This window comes from Doryrhamphus excisus, chromosome 5 (assembly GCF_030265055.1).
Source record: "Doryrhamphus excisus isolate RoL2022-K1 chromosome 5, RoL_Dexc_1.0, whole genome shotgun sequence".
In the NCBI taxonomy this organism is placed as follows: Eukaryota; Metazoa; Chordata; class Actinopteri; order Syngnathiformes; family Syngnathidae; genus Doryrhamphus; species Doryrhamphus excisus.
The window spans coordinates 20,984,728-21,000,337 of NC_080470.1; the positions used below are offsets into that span (position 1 = coordinate 20,984,728).

The 15,610-nt window shown below is 46.0% G+C and overlaps 1 protein-coding gene across 1 annotated transcript in view; it reads left to right on the plus strand.

The window, feature by feature from the left end:
* nr5a2 (nuclear receptor subfamily 5, group A, member 2) overlaps window positions 1-15,610 on the plus strand; it is a 52,986-nt gene that overhangs the window by 19,645 nt on the left and 17,731 nt on the right. Inside the window, exons 5-6 of the mRNA XM_058073029.1 lie at window positions 11,570-11,689; window positions 13,736-13,883. Of these exons, the coding sequence (XP_057929012.1) occupies window positions 11,570-11,689; window positions 13,736-13,883 (268 nt within the window). The remainder of the gene's footprint in view (window positions 1-11,569; window positions 11,690-13,735; window positions 13,884-15,610) is intronic.

Here is a 15,610-nt window from a genome sequence, read left to right on the forward strand (position 1 = left end):
GGGTGAAGAGACGCTTCCAGTCCGTACGCTTGCTGTCAACTTGGCAGTCAAATCAGCGGGTGGGGGGTGGTGTGGGGGGCGCTTGAAAGACGGGAGAGGCAGCAAAAATAGAGCGGAAGAAAATGGCTAAACAAAGTGGATGCGAGGGGGCTGATTTAGTCGCTCGGGCCTCTAACAAATGAACTCAACGGCATGTAAACACGCGTTCCATCAAAATCCCAGCAACTTTATCCGCTGGGCTTCCCTTGGCCGCACTCGGAGCTGGGAGCCATCTTAAGTACACGTTCATCTTCCTGAGTGCCGCCACGCCAAGCATCAGTTGGCATCAAGGACCTAGCGTCTCCAACGAGGCTTCGATGTGAACAGAATTGAAATTAGTAGAAGATAAAGTTAGCATCGCTTTCTTTTTGCTAGCTAAGCTGCTCTATCGTGTCTAACAAAACAAAGACTGAAGGGCTTCTCTGGGGGGTCTTTGGCCTGAAAATGTGTTGGGCTTGAAAGGTTTTGTTGCGCGCAGGCGGGCTGCGTGGGGCATGGCGTGGGCCGTGGCGTGGCGTGGGGCGTGGCAGCACGTACTGAAGACCACTACAAAGACAAAATGAAGCGGCGGCGCAGGCGTTTGGCCTGGAAATAGCCCGCAGCTCTAAGGTTTCCTGGAGGTCAGAGGGGCCGAGGTGTGGCTGCTGTAGCCTTATGTTGACCCTTGACCTCTAAACTAAACACACCGTGCACAAGTATGCCAACCTGTCAGCTGATCTGTCTTTCTCTTTTACACCTTCTTGCATCTCATGTGTCTTGTGGAAAACAATTAAAGGTTGTTGCCTTCCTGATTTACAGTCACTGTGGGAGCGTAAATGAGCTCACCAATAACGACCTCGGTTGGCGTCATCCATGCGTTCCAGAAGGTCAATCCAAAACTTCTGCTGACCAAAGGAAGTTGTCCCATAAGAAAAAATGCAGATCCAAGTTTTTACAGTACGCAACCCCAGACGACATATTTGCTTACATTTGACAAGAAACTGAAAAATACACCAGACATGCAAGACACAAACAAAGATACAGTCAAACCTCGGTTTTCATACACCCCCTGGTTTTGGACATTTTTGGAAACTTTACAAAGTTTTACCTCAATTTTTGTAGTCTAGGTTTTGCTACAGTTTTGCACGTAACAAAATAGTCTGTTTCCGTTGGCCTTGTACTTTGTTGTTCCACTAACTCAAGCGGACAAACAAAGCTTGCATTGCTGACTCACGGTTGGTGCTATTTGCTACATCACACGCCATGGGGCCAAGAAACACTGCTGGTGCTTTTTGCTACATCACATGCCATGGGGCCAAGAAACACTGCTGGTGCTATTTGCTACATCACACGCCATGGGGCCAAGAAACACTGCTGGTGCTATTTGCTACATCACATGCCATGGGGCCAAGAAACACTGCTGAAGTCAATCTGTTCCATGTTTGTAAAGCTACCACGATTCCCTAGGAAAGGTATGTTTTATTAATATTTACAGGACTAATTCATTTGACCCCATAAGAGAAATTGCCTCAGTTTTCATCCCATTTGGTTTTTGCTCAAAGGTGCGGAATGAAAGACTAACAAAAGCGAGGTGCCCCTGTACGGGTGTAAAGTGGGCAAGGGATGGCTCATGTGCCAAGGAGTTGTACTGCCCTGGCATCCTATGGTCGACCCGGGACATTTTACCGTGTGACAGGCGTTCTGTAAGTTCACCGTTGGCCGTTTCCTGCCCTGGCTTTGGCGGGACTCATCTTGCCACAATATACGGTGTATTGCTGTATATATATTAGTAGACTGTACATACGTGTAGTAATACGCCATACATAGTAATATACTGTACATGAATGTAAAAGTAGTGGAGTGGCGGCATGAGGCCAGGCTGGATCGTTAGCTGGCGTACGGCTCCAGGCATTGATTTATCTCGTTGTTCCTCGCCATGTACTCTGACACTGAAACGCAACGCTTCAATGGGCTTTTCGCCTCAGTAAAAAAAACACAAGAATTGCACCTCGCGTCTTATGTTCCAATGTTGCATGGCCGCAATTATGCGGCTGTAATCCGGCCTGCCAAGAGGTTGTGCCTGTCTCTGCTCCTTTCGTCACCGAGCTGTCAACAGTTGTCCCCCGATGTCTATTTTGGACGCCTATTTGGGGCCGGTCTATTCTTGACAGGGAGCGGGGAAACTTGGGGCCGTGCGTGTGCGCGTGCGGGGCGTTCCGAGGGACAATACATAGAAGATGGCGGTGAGGAGGGTTTACACACGACGCGCAACGAGCGAGCGGCTCACTGCATGTCCGCACACGAGTTCCACAGGAGTAACATTAGATGCGATGCTTGTGTTGTGACGACAGCCCAGAAATTTCAAAAGGGGCCCGACGCCAAACTACGAGCGGCGGAGGAACGGGCTTGAGCGCCGCTAGCAAAGTAGGACAAAGACACCTGTTCGCTGGCCCGACTTTTAGCATTCCTTCCTCTGCTGCTTTCCATTTCCTTCTCTCTCTCCGCACTTATTTAGCGCTGCACCAGGACATTTTACGAGTCTCACATCATTGACTCCTCCTGTCAATCGTTCTCTGCTTTTCACCCAAAAACGCCATAACGGCAACCTTGGCAGCCCGAGTGGATAAATGATTCCATGCGTAAGGAATAAAAGCGCTGCACGACCAAAGGACTTTACAGCGCCACGTTCTTTTCTGATTGTCTCAGAGGAAATAAAAACACTTTTCTGCAAGGTGGAACAATAATGAGCAATAAATCCGACGTGCTGAAAGGGGAATTTCTGCACAAGGTGTTGACATCACCGTTCAAGCTCCAGGAATGAAGCGGGGAAGCTGAAGCGGGGAAGGCAGGAAGCTGCTGTCTCAACTTCCCTTTGCTTCTCCCGCTGCGGCGCCATGTCAGCATCTGTCATGAGACACAAGGCGGGGCACCTCTGGGGACGCGTGGCGCTCCATCTGCTTTGCTGCCGCGTGCTTCCGAGGCCTTGTCTTCCTTGTTGTTTACATGGCAAAGCGGGAACACCGGAAATGCTTGATTAGCTCATTCACTGTTTTAATTTGCCCATCGAGGAGGGAGGGGGGGGGGGCAGTGATCCCCTGGGGGCGTGCCAGCTGTCCTCTCCTTCTTCTAACATCATCCAAAAACGGTTTGCCACTTTTTCCCATTTCCCACAATTCCCATTTCACCACTTGAGTCTGTCAGGGTTTTTCCCAAATATATTCATTCATACGTTATTAGGAATTTTTATTATTCCAAACATGCTCATGTTAGGGTTGCTTTTCCTAAATGAAGCGTTTTCACACTAATCACTGTCAGCTATGTTACTGCAATGTTTGGTGACACACAAGCACCAGACTTGTACTGCAGCTTTGAATGATCTCACAACAAGCACAGTAATCCCTAGAAACCTGGGACCGCATTGTAGCAAGATGAAACTCAACTCTGAACCCCTGACGTCACTTCCTGTCTGCCACTCTCTCTTCACCCCCAGGGAACACATTTATTGCAACACACATCAGGACAAATGAGTCTTATGTATGTCTTAAATGGCTTATTTACTCTTCTTATGTCCACTATATTGGCTAATGCGAGTGTATAGGTAACTTTAGGGGTGTTAGTTTACGTTCAGGGGCTCTAATAATGTTCAAAAGCACATTTAGAAGGTTTTCTATCTTCTATGAAAATATTCTATTATAAATATGGAATTAAGAAGTTCACTTACAGTCGGAACTGGAACCAACTACCCGTGATGAAGGAGGGACTACTGGAATGCGAATGGGAAAGCATCTGGAAGTGCATGAAGGATGTGCATGTGATGGGTTGTTAAGATGTCTTGACTGAATAATACAAACGGGGGGTGGGGGGGGGGCAGCCTCTTTGTTGTCTCCTCCTATTCCAGACATGCGTTATGGGCTCGGTGAAAGTCAAACACGTTTACATACATACACGCACATAAATCCTCCTCCCACCCTTGCCGGAGCCATGGAGGGATAATAAAGGCAATGCAACCCCCCCGCTCTTTTAACTAACCCCGGCGCTGTAATCTGCCCCGTGCCATATTCAGGCCCCCCCCCACCTTTCACACAATCAAGTGCAGCACTCATTCATGTAATGATGGCGCTGCATAGGAGGCCGATGGCTGAGGCTTAAGCGGAAGATGTACGTGGGCTTGGGGGGTTGGCGAGTCACGGATCAATAGGATTTCTATGATCAGTACAGTCCACTACACAGCTCATTTTACCTTGAATGGGGGGGGGGCACATGAGAGTGCAAAGGCGTGCACCCCCACTCCCACGCGTGTATACGCTACGGATGTTCCTGTCATGCACGTCTCCAGGTTGCGTCATGTCTCCATCGAGTGCGTGTTAGAGTGGAGGAAGAGACATGGGAGGGGGGTACTTTCGGGAGCTCCAGATCCCCGGGCTGCGTGTGTATTAGCGGCCTAATGTTCATGTGAATAATTGATTAGGGCTTCTCTGTGTTTTTCATAATTAGTTGATAGCTTCTTAGCTTTAAGCCTTAAGATTGAAGTGGGTGGGGGGTGGGTCGTCTTCTGAAGGTATCCTGAAAACAATAGTGTGTTAAAAAAAACCTTCTTAAAGCCATACACTCATGCGTGAACCTTCTGACGACCAGGCATGCCTCGTTTCTCAAGCTCTCCTTTCACGTCTTTATCCATCATTCCAATCATATATCCAAATATTTGATCACCAAACGTTGTGCTTTGGATGTATGCGGTAAACAAACCATCAAATATCATTGAATGTAAAATTCATGACCCGTCGCTCACAGGTACCTTATTGATTTTTTCCATGCTTATGCATGAGGTGGAGACCAGACTCGCCTCGGTCTCCAACTCTCGTGCTGACTGCAGACGGTGCACGGAGAGGATTGTTGACATCAGCAGTGGCCTTGACCAAACGCACCGACACCCTGCCCAAAGTGGGATTTTTTTTTTCCCGTCTCGTCAATATCACACCTTTCTCCTGCAGCGTCGCTACTGCTACCCTGCATTTCTCATACGCTTTATGCTTGACTAGCGCATGTATTGTAACTTCCTGCCATATTTGCAGACGTGCAAATATGCACATGCATTTCCTTTGTCTCCTTGGCCCATACTGGCCCACACTGGACCATACTGGACCACACTGGACCATACTGGCCCATACCACCCGTCCTTGCATGAGCTAAACGGATGAGGTGAAGTGAGCGTGCTCAATCAAAAGCAACACGCTCTCGGGGTTAAATGTCAGCCCGCAGAGTCAGTTGGCGAAGTCACCGTGGGAAACGCTCACAGGTATTATCAATCAGACGTGGAGGAGCCCACGCCCTTTGCCGTGTGCCCGGACAAACGGGCCATTCAGTATTCATTGACGCTAATGAAAGGTGTCATTGAACACCCCGCCACAGATAGATACTGGAGATACTGGAGCAGCCTACCTTCTACCTTCAGGTGTTTCAATACTAAGCTTCTATGTGAGCACTCGTTTAAAAATGGCCCTAATAAAGGGGATTTACTCTAACAATGACAAGTGTCCTGGCTGGTCCACCACTACTATGCAGCACTACTCCAAGTGATATGGTATGGTGTGGTACGGTACAGTATGGTACAGTTTGGTATGGTACAGTATGTGCTATGGTATGGTATGGTATGGTACGGTACAGTATGGTACGGCTTGATATAGTACAGTATGGTACGCTGTGATGCGATACGGTATGGTACGGTGTGGTATGGTACGGTACGGTACGGTTCACATTCCATTAAGGAGTATAGTACAAGTGTATATATTTGGAAAATATATTTTTTGACTTTATTGACTTTCTATGGCATGTCGTTGCTCTCATCTGCCATTCCCAACTATTGGGCCACATACACAAACACAAATGACATTTGAAATGGAGAAGAGGAGAAGAGGAGAAGAGGAGGAGCTTGTGTTTGCTCCACAGTAGTCAACCAAGTAGTCAGCCTGGATCCTTCAGTGGTCAGACCATCAAACGGAACATCAGCAAAAGAGGAGATTCTTGTGACTTTCCGGCATTCTGTCCTTCCTACGATCATTCCTCTGGTCTGAACGCTGCTTCAAACCCCCCCATTCCCAACATCGCCAGCCGCTTACTTTCCCAGCATCCTTATCACACTAGCAGTTGTTGGATCGAAACCCAAATGGACTGTATGCCATGGTAAACAGGGGACGTTTGGGGGAACAGAGGGGGGGGCAAGCTAATCATTTCTATCCTCTGCCATGTCAGCAGCAGTCCTGTGTGGGTTTGTCACAAGTGTATTTTCTCTCCCGATGGAGATACCGTGGACTTCCCACACACAACACCTCATCCACCCTAACCCACCAACAACTAATACGTGAAAAGACGTAGATGTTTACTTCTGGATGGATGGGCTCCATCGTCAGGCATTCCTTCTTCTGCACCGTCACTCAGATTCCATCTGGAATCTGGAATGCATGTACACAAATCACTCTTAATGCTAATGGTGATCTGAAATTCCCAACGGGACGTGTTTATGTGGGTGATGGTGACTTGATTTCCGCGTGTATTTGCATCACATGGACCGATACAATAAACCGAACGTATCCCTTACAGTTGCTAGTGTGGCTTACTCCGACATCGGCTAAATGCAGCCCTTAATTGGCAGTCATTGTTCCGAACCTACATAATAAGAGTATGAACTTGTAAATCAGCAGTTAGATATAATGAAAGCAGCTTTTGTTTGCCAATAATTGTCTTCAATACGTGCCCTGTGGAGGCTTCCTTCATTAACTGGCCAAACTGGAAGCCAGCAAGCAGGCAAGACATAATTAAGCGTTTGCAAACGCTGGCAGAACAACAGGCGGCGCTCCCAGGTGAATACCCGGCCTTTTGGCTCAAGGCGACCAGATGCTGCAATAGGACGGCACCAAAGGATGCGCAGCGCAGCACACACAGCAGCATTGAAGTGCGCTTCAAACCTCACCTGTAGTATTCAAGACGCCATTGATTCCTGTCCAGGAGCGGGGGCAGCGCCGTGATTGTTTGTACGAGTTTGAGGTGGATTAGCTTGGGATCTCCGCATGCAGCCCCCCTCCCCCTTGTGTGCCAAGCCAAAAAAAGCAAATAGCATGAATTTCTCCATTCATTAAGCTCCACAGAAGGAGATTCCATTAATCTGTTCATTAGTCCACATCAAAAATGGACGTACTTATTAAAATCAGATCCAGCTGCGTGGACTCGTTAAGGCTGGCTGCGCTGCACGCCGCTTAACAATGCTCGTGGCACGATACCAAGACCAGGCCACGGCAAAGGGGGGAAGCTTCTACCTCGCTGGCCTGTTTCGACTTAGCACCCCTTGATAATTGGCAGGGGGCTATGAATAAACATGACGTTGGTCGGGACTGTTTGAATGCGCAGATTCTAATGAGTTTACGTTTGCCCGGTAATGTCTGCTCCCGATCGCTTTTTGATTCCCTCAACCCCCCCACGTCTTTTCTCATTCTTTCATTCTTTCGTCTGGCATTTTTATACCCCTCTGACTTGCTCTCCTTTCCTTCTCTAGCGCTGCAAAACCCCATTAATCCTAGCCGGTGGTTTGAACCAAACCTATGGGCTAAGTGATTGATCCCGGCATTGATCCCGTTCACTTGAATGATCATCAAGGTGTTAAATTGGTTTCTTGGAGGATATGTATTTTTCATTGCCGGTGTATGGAAATCTGAATCTCCGCTTGGATTAGCTAGCCCTCTTCTTCGGTGATGATGTTGTTACATTCAGTTTGGGAAACTGTCTGCTGGGCTGTGCCAAGGTCATCTTTGCTTCCGGTCAGGGGACAAAGTTATTTTTTTCTGTGTTTTTTCCGGGTTTAACGATCATTTAGTGACTTCAAACCACATTTTTGTTGATTAAAATTCTTGTGCATTGGACACCTGTGTTGTATCTTCCACACAAAGAATATTGGGCCAAGGATCGACCCCGGAGGTACTCCACACTGAATATATCGGATTTGATATTATCTGAATAAAACTGCTTTCTTTTTTCTAAATAACCTGAAACCCAAACAAGGGCAACTCCTCTGAAATTGCATTTTGTAAGAAGCAAAAAAAATACAAAAAACAGTCTCATAATTTCTTCACTTAATGCCAGAGTGGTGGTTGCTCCGAAAGCCATACTGACCATTGCTTCAAATGTTGCATCTGGCTAAGAAAATATGGAATCTGATGACAAACAATGTTTGGAAACTTGTGGAAGCAAGGGTGACTTGGCTATTACTTGATTGCTTACAATTACTTTGGCTACTTTCCTGTAGCCAAATGATGGATTACAAATGTATATGTAAATGTAAATTCTTCAACAACCACTTCAATGATCCTCCCTCGCTATATCCTGTCCATATCTGCTGTATTCAGCCGCTGGATGATATACTTTTTACAATATTTAGTATTTCTTCTTTTCCCCCCTGACCCATGTTTTCCATTCTTCTTCTTATTATTTGCGCTGCCTTTTGTTGCAAGACGAGGGCCATGTATGTTTACAAACAAGTCATTCAACTCATTTGCATTTTCAGTTTTATCAAGAATGTCACAATCATGTTTTACAAAATCATTCGGAAGGACTGATTCTATTTTAGCATTTTTATGTATTATTCCCCAAGTAGCCTTCATGCCGTTTCTATTCCTTTTGGGGTCTAATTATTATCCATTCGAATTTACTGATCGTCTTCTTATACCCGTCCTCTGCTTCTTTCGGCCTCCATTTTAAAAAACGTCTCTCCAGATTTAGGCATTCTGTAATTAGGATTTAGGCTTTATTTGGACCTCTTACTCTTTTTGTATTCCATTGATCATTTGTATAAACCGTAAAAAACGGTAAATGATCACTTTTCAATAGTAGTTGCACGTTTCATTGCCATTCCAGATCATAAGAACATCTCTAGCTTCATTTCACAGCACAGCAGTTCCCTTGAAGGTGTTAAGGTAATGTCATGTGAGCTAATGTCCCGCCAATGTTTCATTACCGCCACCTAGAGACACAATTCTACTTGTATTTCCATATGTTCCAACTGACATCCGTCATGGATTCGAGGGACGGCTATGATCATTCTTCTATGGTAGTAAGAGTAAGAGTAAGAGTAAGAGTAAGAACTGCTGGTTTCATAAAGTCCGATGAATAGACCGGGGTGGTTTGGATTATAAAATCGTACAATCAGGGAAAATCATCAGAAATGATCCAAATATTTTCTTGTTTGTAAATCAAATCAATCTTTGTAGCGCGATTGCGTCTTCATGGATGACGGTGCAGTAGGAGAGCAGGAATGGTGATAGCAACACGGTGACTGCAACTGTTCTCTTTACGGCTACACAAGGCCGGTACACCGTGTGCTATCTAAATTTCCTCCATCTTGAGATAAGCGTTCAACAACTAAATAAGTCATCTAGGTTTTATGGCAGGGTTAAACAAAGTGTGATTTGAACTTTGTGGTGTTATATTCGACTCAAATGGAAGTTGTAATCAGTACTTGGCAATCAGCCAGTCGTTCACTGACTGACTTGGCCGCATCTTCTGCCCAGGGATAGTATAGAAATACCAAAGAAAGCGTCTGACTGGATGTCAGCGAGTTCATATTATCTGTGGGTGCAGGCAGCGGACCTTGTGGGATCAGGCGCCATGAATGTCGCTCATTGGACGGAGCAAAAGGAAGCGCTTGTCAAGGAAACACTTTGTGTCACTGGTACTTGAAAGGTCATCCAACTGAACGCCGATCCCTGGACCGCCTTCATGCCTGGCTGGCTGTCACCGGTCTCCCTTTTTGCAGACGGGTGTCCCCTGGCCTCGCCGTAACCCCCTTTGATGACCCGGCCTTTTCTTGTCAGGGAGGCGCTTTCAGGCAGGCAGAGTCAGGACAACCCTTTGATGAGGACCCCGCCACTCGGTAACAGCGTGACATGCGTGTTGGGGGTTGGCTTTTGAAGAGCTTGGGCCTTACATGTCCCCGTCCCTTTACACTAGCTTCCAGGGTCTTTGGGTCTTTGGATTTGGGGGGGGTCGGAGGGTGGCTCAAAGAAACTCCTCCTTTGAAGGCCTTCTGACGGTTTTAATGAAGGCATTTGAATTTCGCTTTAGCTCGAGTTGCCTCCACCACAAAACTGGTGTAAAGAAAGTAGAGGAGACGAGTCAAGAATACTGATGGAAAGGTCGCAGGAACTTGACAACCGACAGGTGACGGACAGGCCTTCATTTTTTTGCATTTCATCCAGAATGATTCAAATTTGGTATTCCTCTTCATTCTCCACTCATTCATCTCTGGTCCATCTACGTTGGAGCCTACGCCAGCCCAGTTGGGAGACTGGCTGACACTAGGATGGGCAATATGTCTGCCGCTAATCTTCAATTAACAATACACACTTTTGGACCAGAGAACCAGAACAAGCACGAGGAGACCACAGCAGTGCCAAGTGTGTGTTCTCAGTATTATTTCATCCATGAAAGCCACACAAGTCTTCAAAGTTGGCCAAAGGTTACCAGCACAACCAGAACCCCAGAACAGGTGGAGAATGTGTCTCGGAAGCACGTACAATCTGGCTCTACCACGTTGTTGTGTCTTACTGAAAGGTAAACATCCGATGTTGACCACCAATCACCAGCCATAACAACCCTGATCAACAGGAGACTTTGGAGCTGGCAAGCCTGCAGCGATGGCTTTTTCAGTGCCGTAAAGCGTTGGCAGCGACATGACGATTCCGAGCAAAGTCGGCAAAGAGTTGAACAAATAGATCTGTGAGCATGTTCCCCGCAGCATACGTACGAGAAGACATTCCTTCTCATGGTGCCCAAGCTCGCACCTGCTCATGTAGCCGGCCTTAACATCGATCCACATTCCTCTTCCTACACGCTGTTGATACTGGTGGCCAACATCACGTTCCCACACAGGAAAAGACACACTGACGCACCAAAGCACCACAGCGTACATTCTTTGGAACGACACAACACAGAGCACAATGTTTGTTGATGTTTTCCTCATTCCATCCACCCCAAAGTGGTCTTTTTGTTTGAGTCTCCCATGTGGACTAATGATTAACATGGCCAGGCATGGGAAGAGGCGGTCTGTCACAATGGAGGAGGTTGTTTTGGTGCACCGTTTGACCCGCTTCCAAAGCTCACCTGGCAGGTCCATGGGAGCCAGCGGCTGCAATTCAGCAGGCGTAAAAAAAACAAAAAAAAACGTGGTCTTAATCATCACAACCTGTGGGATCACTCAGAAACTCCTGGCAATGGGCAAACACAGAAACCTGCTAAAGAGGCACTTAGTTAAGTTCTGACTGAATGTGGAAAGATTCACACACACACACACACACACACTTTGGACTGTGTCCCTTTCAATTTTGTGCAAGGCTGCAAAACAATATGGAAGTAAACCAACAGCGATATTGATTTATGACGTATGAGCCCACCTGCACGGAGCAGCTGCTGCTGTTGCTTTTGAGGTGAATGGGAATAATAATAATAATAATAATCCCTAAAGTGTCAACTTATGGCTTTTTGGCTTTTTCTTCACATCTCTAAACAGGTCGACGACCAGATGAAACTTCTACAGAACTGCTGGAGCGAACTCCTGATCCTGGACCACGTCTTCAGGCAGGTGCTGCACGCCAAGGAGGGCTCCATTTTATTGGTCACTGGCCAACAGGTAAGTCAAAGCCCCAAAACGATTTTACTGTCTGGTCACGGCGTGAACCCCCCCCCCCGACACTTCCTCCATCTCTTATTCTAGCCTTCTAACCAGCGTGCTGAACCTGACTGCCCTCTATAGCTTACACATGGAACAACACATTTACCCAACCTGGAATATTCGATTCCTTTTTGGGTTTTGGTTGTTAATATTATTATTATTATTATTATTATTATTATTATTATTATTATTATTATTATTATTATTATTATTATTATTATTATTATTATTATTATTATCTTACAGGTTCATTGGTGGATTTATGAAAAAATTATTATTATTAATTATAAGAATTATAATTAATAAATAATTATTTTTTATAATTAATTTAATTATAATTTTATAATTAATAAATAATTATTAATTATAATTGTAATTAATTATAATAATTAATTAATAATTATTATTATTGTAATTATTATTATTTGTATTTTTTTATTCTATTTTTAATTTTACTCTAATACAAACACAAATAGAAATACTGTTCCGACCTTAATAACAATTGAACTTGCTTGGGACTTACTAATCCCAAGAACACCTATGTATGTTCCTCGGTATACTTTATGGAACATGTGGAAATATAAGGAGATGATGGAAGACCAGATATAATCGGATTCATGGATTCATGTACGGACCAGAACAGACACCAGACGGCAGCAAGTCTACCGGTCGATATCAGATGCGTCCACGATTGAACTCTACACGAGTCCCAAAAGAAAGTGAACATGAATGTCATTTTCAGGGTCACCAACATAGCGGCGACTGTATGTGCATTTTCAGTCGGGCGAGAAAGGAGGCTAGTTCTTCTTCCTGTCACAGGATCAAACATGGACTCCAGCTTATTAAAATGCATGCAAAGATAAAATGACAAATGGGCTGAGCTGTTGAATGATTAAGCAAGGCCTTGCAGCACCGTAGTTTCCAATATGGCAACCCTGTGATATTTCGACAGCACGACGCCGCTGGTGTCCGTGGAATTTCAACCACAACCAGTGGCGTATTTGTTTTGCTTTTGTTCCCACGCTGCACAGCGAGCGTCCGCTCATGGCGGGATGGCTTCAGGATGGCTTGAAATCAGAAGCTTTATTTCCATGTTTAGCCGGCATGTCTCTGCAGGAGGTGTAATCAAGTGCTATTGATTGACTGATTGATATGCGGGTCACCGGGGTTAGTGCTAACTCCGCTAGAGTTAGTTATAGCGCTTTCCCCTCTCCTTGTACTCCAGGCCAGGAGGCAATAACCTAAGGCATCAGCATCAACAGTCCAATCCTTCAAGCAAGTTATTTCATGCACAGTTGATTTTATGTAAATTGATTGACACTTTGGAAAAGGGGGCAGCGTCTGCCGGTGGCCCCAGCCATAACTCTCACCTTGGCGATTGTGGGAAGAAGGGGAATGGATCACCGTCAGAATAAAAGCTTCAGGTACAATATTGCTTTTTCGGGTGCCACCCCTACTTTAGTATCCTTGGGCGACTGGGAATATTCTCCGCCCGTACAGCTGACGGTCACCGACATCTGATGCCAAATGTTCCAAACCTCCCAGAGCGGGAGGGAGAACCGTGGTGGCACTAAACATGTAGGATGGCAGCCAGCTCCCTACGACTCCCTGGGTACACACGTAGTACCTTTGGAATCCTACAGTGGTTTTCCTTGCAAATTGGAGCAGCCGGGGTCCCTCCTGTGGGGAACACCTGGATCAACCTTCCCACTGTCAATTATGGTAATGAATTGTCAATAAATATCAAACTTTCATACGCTGCTGTTTACAGTGACTGGCAGCGAAGGACTTGCCTCCCAGACAAATCTGCTGCAGCTGCAACACCCCCCCCCCCCCATGTCCGTCAATCCACCATCTATCTTTTTGGATTTTATGGCTTTATCAAACGCTACTATCGGTTTTGAGAAAATACATCAGAAGGAGGAAGTATTGTTTCTCGTTGATCCTTGTGGAAAACCTGATGAAGGTGAATTGAAATTGCTCCAATTGCTCTTCAAATTACAGGTAGACTTTGCAGTGATTGCGTCACAGGCGGGGGCCACCCTCAACAATCTGCTGAGCCACGCCCAGGAGCTGGTGGCCAAACTACGATCTCTGCAAATGGACCAACGGGAGTTTGTCTGCCTGAAGTTCCTGGTCCTCTTCAGCCTTGGTGAGTCCATAAAAGGGTGTTTTGGGGGGGGTCATTCAGTATTTGGGGTTGCTGTGCCTATCATCTAGTCCCAGGAGTACACCAACATGAAGAATTGACTCTCACTTGTCTTTGAGTCACCTAAAAGCCTTCACAGACGATACATGGGGGGTGCGGTTGTTGGTTCTCCAGTCTCTAACGCAAGGTCAGACGTGGGAAATAGATGAACGATGATGCCCGTCACTTTCCTACCAAGACCACCAGTAGCTTCTCAGGGACACACACGCAGACACCAAACTAAAGATGGAACCCACCTTGGTGGCGTTTGCCTTTGTTTGCCTAAAAACAGAGAAGGCAGCAGGAACTGCTCAGAATACATCTCACGCTTTGGTAATCACACTCGATGAATGTTAGCGCTGCTAGCCGGGCTTGGGTGTAACTCAGTGGACCTGAGTGTTTGTTTTGGTCGGTGTGTGTTTACGTGGCGTAGGCTTTGCTGGGACTCAGGGTCTAAATAATTTGGCGGAAACATCATCCATAATGAAAGACTTACCTCAGGGATGTGTATCGCCCCCGGCTGTGCCTGTTCTCCAGCATTGCCCGCGCCTCCCACAGAACAAACCCGACACAGGTGGCGGGCGTTGAGCTTACCGCGTGGAAGCGGTGATGTTTTGGGCTCCGCATCGCAAAGCCCGGAGATTTACCATTGATTCATATCGCCAGAGCGGAGCAGAGCGCTGCTATGGGACTCATCTGCATGCGTGTTTATGTGTGACGGAATGAGGAAGCTCGTGCTCTCACAGCTGGAGCGCACACCGCCAGCAGCGCCAATTAATACGGATTGGCGCTAAATGAGGCATGTAAGTAGCCCCGCCTTGGTTGGTCAACGCCACGATGAGCGCTAAGGAGGGATCAGGTTGATTTGATCGACACTGGACTACATCGGGACTGCCGTTAATGCATTGGATGCAATTTGACTCCATCTTAAAAAATATCTCAATATCACTTGGCATTCCGGCCTTTTCCAATATGGATGTTGCCACTCACTACTCCTCGTCAGTGACCTTGTTTCCTGTCAATGAGGTCAATGTGATCTTCCTAAAGCTCATAGTAGCATTTCCACCTAGCTACTGTGTACTCGTTACTAGAGTGCAAGGTTCACTTCAGTACATGCACTAGCAGTAGTATGTACTTGTTACTCAGTCATCACCTTTCCACATTGTGATAAACGCTAAAGTAAATGTATATGAAGTCAGATATTTGTTGAGTTAGGACATGCGGACATTTATCCCAACGAATATCGCAGCTTTACTCTACCACACTTTCTCAAAATGAAATAAATACTCATCGTTTCATTGTTTACTATCAAAAGGGATTAATATACAGTATGTCGTATGTACTTATATATAAAATATATAAATTTTCCATCATAAAAATGGCCTGTTGATCAACAATAGAAATATAAGGCATTAACAAGCTGCATTCACAGAGGTGATGGGCGGTATTCTACACCGGTCGCTAGGTGTCAGTCATGAGTAAGATTGATGGGGCAATAGCCACTGCAGGATGTACGCTGTCTAGAAAAAAACAAGGAACTCTTCCAATATGAAATGAGTCAACGCTACATCTTATTTCTGTCTTATGTGCCTCGTTTCCTGTCATGGCTGCCATTATACTGGGTAACAAGTGACTATAGGGGTGTTATTTCATGTCTAGAGGGCTCTAAAACTATTCCATCCAGTTAGAAA